The sequence below is a fragment of the Antechinus flavipes genome, chromosome 4 (assembly GCF_016432865.1).
Source record: "Antechinus flavipes isolate AdamAnt ecotype Samford, QLD, Australia chromosome 4, AdamAnt_v2, whole genome shotgun sequence".
NCBI classification, from domain to species: domain Eukaryota; kingdom Metazoa; phylum Chordata; class Mammalia; order Dasyuromorphia; family Dasyuridae; genus Antechinus; species Antechinus flavipes.
In genome coordinates, this window is record NC_067401.1 from 47,696,857 (window position 1) to 47,703,882 (window position 7,026).

Consider the following 7,026-nt stretch of genomic DNA (forward strand, 5'->3'; position numbering starts at 1 on the left):
CTTTTAAGTCCAACTAAAATCCCATCTTCCAAAAGACATCCTTCCCAAACGCTCTCAATTTTAGTATCTTCCCTCTATTAAATGTTTTCTATTTATCCTGTATTTAACTTGCATGTACACGTTTGTTTGCCCTCATTGGATTGTGAGCTCTTTCAGGACAGGGACTATTTTTTGCTCAGCTCTTAGCAGCGTCAGACATACAGTAGGCACTTAATAATTGTTGACTGACTGACATCAATATTTTGGCATCATTTGATGGCAAATCATGGAATGTCAGAGCCTATGAAGAATTAAAGCTACATGTGATTCTCTCTCCTCTTACCCCCAGCTAGGTCATTAAGCCACACTGCCTCTCATTAGTGATTATAGTTTGTATCTCAGTGAGTTCATAATATTAATAGTTCATATTCATATAACTATTTCAAGATGGAGTTTTTCCAACTTAATTCTTCTCACACATAACTGTACCATCCCCATCCTCCCTTACCCTTCCATTCCCTTTATCATAAGTTGGTCCCCACTTTTTCTCTTCCCTAATTCTAGGCAAAGGCCTTTTTTTTTTCAGGTCTTGCCTGATTTTGAAGTTCTCTAAATTAATCCACTGTCAGTTCCAAGATTATTCCTATGTTACTTGGAGATATGTGGTAGATGAGAAGGTACTGTTTTTGTTCTTCGTTCTCAGGGAGGACCATGACATGAGGGAGGGGTTGCTAGGACATGCAAGTGAATTAAACTGAAGTGAGGGAGAACTGGGAAAGATCACCTGCCTCACTTTCCCCTCCAGAACTATCTGGGTCCAGTGCCAGATATAGAACAGGATGACTGGATATGACCCTGGATGAAATGAGAGACCTTGGCCCTTTTTAAGCTCAGTCTTCAACAGATCTGTCTGACTGAGAAAGTTCAAAATAAAAGACAAATCTCTACTGGGAAGCAATACTTCATTTTCATTTAATTTTGTTCTAATTCTTCTACCCTTCAAATCTCAAGCATTCCTGGACTTCTCTACAGTAAAACTGATGGAGAAATACTAATCTATACAAAACCAGTGGCCTAAGAATACTATCCAACCCAACATTTCTAAGCTAAATGGAATTTCTCCTGAGACCAAAGCTTTACAGCCAGGCTATAAAACTCAGACAAGAGCTAGACAGTTCACATTTGTCCATCAACCTGGAAACTGGACTACTCTCAGAGGGTAATCACAATGTCATCAGGAGTATCAAGTTCAGAACCATTTTATCATTCCTCTTTTGAAATCAGACTCTTACTGAAATTACAGCGAAAAAAAAGCATAGCCTATTTCGTATCCAACTGTCCTATTCAGATCTATTCAAATTCTGAGCATGTCTTTAAAAAAAAATCAAAACAAAAACTCTCACTCAGTTTTCATAGACACACACCTGATAATGCTCTGTACTTGGCTGGACTGAAGAACTTTCTCATTAACTAGTCCTTGGACAGGTACTATTACTGCTCGGAACACTGATAAAGGACACATTGCTATGCACCATTTATAAATATATCCCTTGCCCTAGGGGGTTCACAATCTCTATACCACAGATAATATACCTCAGTCACAGAATTCATTCACCCAATAGAGTGGTTAAAGCTCAGCAGTGTGGACAGCTAGTCGATTGCATGCATCTATAAATCTCATCACAGTCGAGATAACTTAAGAACAATTTCATGGGATAGGAAGCTGGAAAGGAAATCATCTGGCCCAGCTCCCTCATTTTATAGATAAACAAATAGATCCATGACTTTTCCAAGGTTATTCAAGTAGCAAAAGAGAAAGGATTCAAACTTAGCTCTGACTTTAAATCCCATGCCTATAATACCACGCTATCACTATGTCTCTTGAGCTCACCAGATATTTGGATGAATTCATGATCTGGTATATACCTTTATCTGTTCCTAAAAGAATGTCAAGATTTCATAGAATTTCATCAGAGGGGAAAGGGATCTCCAACCACAGCTGCCTGAATGTTGTCAAAAACAAATCCACATGTAGAATTGAACAAAGCAAATGGGGACAGAAGAAAAAGCCCCTGAAAAATATCTATTCAGATTTTGTTTGCCCCAATTAGATATTGTGAACTTGTCAAGACATCCAGTCTTTAAGCCTTGGTTTTCTCCTCTGAAAAATGGGGGAAATAAAACTTCAACTACCTCCCTCCCAAGATTAAGATAATATTATATCAAAGACTTGTTTCTCATCAGCAGTTCAGTGATTCAAGGCAATTCCAATAAACTTTAGATGGAAAATGTCATCATAATTAGAGAAAAAAACTATGGAGACAATGTAAATCAACTTTTTTTCTTTCTTTTTTCTCATGGTTCTTCCCTTTTGTTCTGATTTTTCTTTCTCAATATGATTCATATGGAAATGTTTAAAAATGAATATACATGTATAACTTTAAAAATGTTGATTTACATTTAATTGGAAAAAATGAAAATTTTTAAATAAAAAAAGGATGATAAATCAAAAAGCCCTCTGGATTGTGAAAATTTATATAAATATAAGATTAATAGGATCATAGAGTCAGAAGGACCATTTGAGATAATTTGGTCATAGAGTCTTAGAATCCCAGACTTCAATATATTTTAAAATGTCATTTAGTCCAATTCTTTCTTTTTACATATGCTAATACTATGGCCCACAGAGTTTAAGTGACTTGCCCCAAAATGACAAAGGTAAAAAGTAGTAGAGATAGGATTTGAACCTGATCTTTGACTTCAAATCCACCATTCTTTCCATTGTGTCACACTAACATTCATTCCACAGATGAAGAAACTGAAGTCTGAGAAGTCCACCATCTTATGAATGGATGAGCAGAGAAGTTGGGGGCAAACAGGTCTGCTGTGTCCAAATGCAGGCAGTTTTCATTAGGCCAGAAGGCCTATCAACGTGGAGACATCTCAGAAAAGCACTTAATATGCATGAGTGTGACCCTCCAACTGGTGCTAGAGAACTGCTAGTGATTATTCTCACTCAACCACAGAGAAGGCCTATCTGCAAAGTGCCCCCCTGTGCAGGAGGCAGACTACCCAAGGAGCATATGAGATGTAGGGTCAAAGGGCAGCCCAGGCCCAGACCAGGTCAAATCCCTTTCTTTTTTACAAACCAGAAAACAAGAGGGACTTGCTGCAAGTCATACAGGGAATGAGTCTCAGGTTCACAGGTCCCATGAGTCAAATCTTAGCACTCTTCCCCATGTCACAATGTTTTCCCAGCAGAAAGAATACCCCGTCTTGAGGTTGGAAGACATGGATTCAAATGCTGCCCCTAGCACAGTTAGTTACAGGATAATCATAAATCTTGAAGTCTGTGATCTTAATATTCCATGACTAAATTATCTCAAAGAGCCCTTTCTAGCTCTAAATCTAGATTTTCACAATTTGATATATCATCTTAACTCTGCAAGGAGGTAGTTGAGTTTCTATTTTCCCATTTTACAGAGGAGGAAAACCAAGGCTTATATTTTACTTGTTTCATATCTCAGCTATCTCATCTGTAAAAAGGGAAGAATATTTGTTCTGTCCATAGGCTCCCTGGGAGGAAACTACTTTGTAAACCTTAAACAGGGAAGAATACTAGCAATCTCTTAGGACCCCTGGGAGGAAATGCTTTGTAAACTTTAAATAAGAAATGTAAGTGTTAATTATTATAAACATCTGTGGAGTAGGGGTGGGGTGATAACACAAATAAATGGACCATCAATTAGAATAAGATATATAGAAAAAGAAGAAAGGTATACATGATATGAAATTAGATCAGGGCTTACTTCAAAGAAAAAGGAGGGAAGGACTTCCTGGAAGAGGAAGGCTTAGAGTTAAGCCTTGAAAGAATGGGTTAGATGTCAACATACTGAATGAGATGAGAAAAGAGGGAATTCCAGGCTAACAAACAATGTAAACCAATCTCAATTCATCACTGAAATATCCTACTTTTCCCTTTCAAAAAAAAAAAAAAAAAGGCACATGCAAATCTTGAATCTTTCAAAATTCTGGTTTATACAATTTTGTGGAAGAAAAGGAATGGTGAATGTTAACCACTTAATGTTTTCAGGGTGGGTCTAAGGATTTAAGACTGAAGCTGTTATTCTGAGATGTTTATCCAATTGTTTACATTTATGCCCTAACTTGTCTCATCATCTGAAAGGGCTTCCAGAGTTCCCTGGCACCTTCTATTTTGTAATCAGTTTTGTTTTGTTATGAATTATTTGGAAAATCTCAAAAGACTCGATTCAACCTAATATTCCAAAATGAGACCTTAGTTTGGGGCTTTCAAGTCTATCCCTTGAGTCCGTTTTACCTTCCAATTCTTTGAGAAAAGCCTTTTCTAGGCTTTGAAATTCATAGTGTATTTCAATAACAGGTTTGGAAACAGGTTTGCACAAATTAGCACCTTCTCACCACTCATAGTTTTTAGTTACCTGATACAATTAAGGGGTTGAGGGTCTTGTTTGGATCACAGAACTAATAGATAGTGGAGGGAGGGATCCCTGTATTTACTGATTCTTAAGGAAGATTTGTCCCCTATACTATGTTGTCCCATCAAATTTATGACAGATTAATTATAATAATAATAATAAAATGCTTTCACCTAATTATCCCATTTGACACTCCTCAAAAATTTCTGAAAAATCAGTAAAGCAGGTATCATCCCCATTTCACAGAAGAGGAGCCCATGATTTAAACTGACTTGTCCAAAGTTACATGCTTGTAAGCAGTAGGACCAAAGCTAAAACTTGGCTAAGAATTCTGCTTTGTTCTCTTTCCACCGCACCCTGATACCTCTCCAATTTATTTTTTTTTCAATGTTCTGACCCCAGAGCTCTAGAACTCTTGCTTCCTCCTAGCCCAACTGAAGACTTCAATTATTTTTTTTAAGTTTTAATAATGGCTTTTTATTTTCAAAATACATGCAAAGATAATTTTCAACATTCTTGCAAATGTATTCTAAACCTAGTATTCTAAATTTCTGTCTTCCCTCATCTCCTCCCCTAGATAGCAAGTAATCCAATATCTATTAAACAAGTGCTATTCTTCTATATGTATTTCCACATTTATCATGCTACACAAGAAAAAATCAGATCAAAAAGTTAAAAAAAAAAAAAGAGAGAGAGAGAAAAAAAAAGCAAACAAACAACAACAAAAAGGTACAAATCCAGTCCCCATGATTTTCTTTCTGGATGCAGATGGCTCTTTCTATCACAAGTGGAATGATGCCTTATTAAATGTCAGAGGCTTGCCACTACTTAAGAGAGCACTCTTTGACAGCACCATGTTAAACAGGTCCCCCCTTTATCTGAGTAAAATTGGCTCCATAAGTTATAATATCCCTGAATAGGCCAAGTTTTGATACAGACCTTATGTAGGCCAATAAGCTTTGCTCAGAGAAAAGACCTTTGTTCCATAAGCCACAGGTTATATCACCCAGGAGGACAAGATGGATGTGGGCTAGAGCCCCGAGAATAGCCAGAATGAATGGCCCAGCTCAAGCAATTGGAGCAATGGAAAGAACTCTGGGTATACAATCGATGACCTGATTTCAAATCCCAGCACTTTCTCTCATGCGGCCTGAACAGGCCCTCTTAGGGACTCCCTTTCCTCATGTGTCAAAGGAATGTGTTTGACAAATGATCCCCAAAAATCACTTTGGAGGCTAGATGTAAGATTGTAGGACCTACCATAGCTACTTAGAAATAATTAACATCAAAGTATAGTTTCTAACCCATTCATCGTCAACAGGAACATCTCCCAACAGGAAAGAAAACAAATTAACACCTTCCCTTTTCATTTATATTTTTGGTTAATTGTTAAAGGAAGGGAGGGATCCTTTCTGAGAAGGGCTCAGAACAGAAAGAAACATTGCAGCTGAAGTAAGAACCTTAATCTAAAATCAATTATGAAAAGAACAAGAGGCCATCCACTGTCTTTTACTAGAAAATCTAATTTGGCAGGGTAGTTACTCCTCATGCATTTTAAAATCTCTTTCAGGATCCAGTTACCCGTATTGTCAAGGGAGACCAACTCCTGGCTCTCCTAACTCTATTGCACTCTAGTTTGAAATGTTTTAACCTGTGAAACAATTTCAACAGCATCAGTAGGAGAGGCGATGCTCGAACGCCCACTGGAACATTTCCCAGATAAGGAAGAGAAAAATAATCAATAAAGTTTACTTACCCCTGTCTATGAGATTTCTTAGAGTGACTTGAATAGTAAGAATATCCAGAGTATGTAGATTCGGTATCCATAGCAGAGAGCACCTTGCCCTTTGGGAAGGGGTAGGTATTGGTTTTCCTTGGGAGAAAAGGACCACAGCTATCTTGCTTTTCACCAATGGTACTCCTGAGATGCAGGGGAGGGCTCTGGAGGGGTGGTCTTCGACTTCTTCAACCTTGAGAAAGGGTAAGAAAAATATACCTTAACCTGCAACATTCACCTAAAAGGGGAAAAATGAAATATTACAGCAGCAGTACAACCAGAAGCAACTCAATGTTCAGAATTTTGATTAGGCAGTATGAAGATAAGAGATGGAAAGAGGTAGGTCAATATTAATGTTAACTAGACATCTAGAAAGGGATCCAACTCCAGGTTTCCTACCCCCTGCAGTTCAGTCACTCTATATACATCCTATTATATTTAGAGTAAGTAAGCCATCAAACCACTTTTTCCCCACCTCCCCAATCTTTCAGTCTTTGAAAACAAGAAGAGTGGCTTCCAATATTCCCTATTTTTAGTGCCTTTCTTCTGTTATTTCCCATTTATTCTACATACAGTATATGTGTGTATATACATCTGTATATATTGTCTTCTCTATTAGACTATAAGTTTCTTGTCTTGCCACTGGATTTAGATCACTCTAGCAGAGAGTGAGACTTCGTACAACTCTTCCTCCCTTAAATTCGATTCAGGAGCATATCAAGACATCACATGATGTTACCAATCCTCTTTAGAGGAAAGAACATAAGTTTCTTGAAGATATAAACTGTCTTTGCCTTTCTTTGTATCCCCAGT

General features: G+C 37.5%; 1 protein-coding gene across 2 annotated transcripts in view; it reads right to left on the reverse strand.

Annotated features, from left to right (window-relative positions):
- Positions 1 to 6,352, reverse strand: part of VANGL1 (VANGL planar cell polarity protein 1) — a 46,229-nt gene extending 39,877 nt beyond the window's left edge. For both annotated transcript variants that reach the window (XM_051992930.1, XM_051992928.1), the window contains exon 1: positions 6,193 to 6,352. In XM_051992930.1, coding sequence (XP_051848890.1) covers positions 6,193 to 6,263 — 71 coding nt within the window. In that variant the 5' untranslated portion in view covers positions 6,264 to 6,352. The remainder of the gene's footprint in view (positions 1 to 6,192) is intronic.
- Between the last annotated feature and the right edge of the window lie 674 nt (positions 6,353 to 7,026).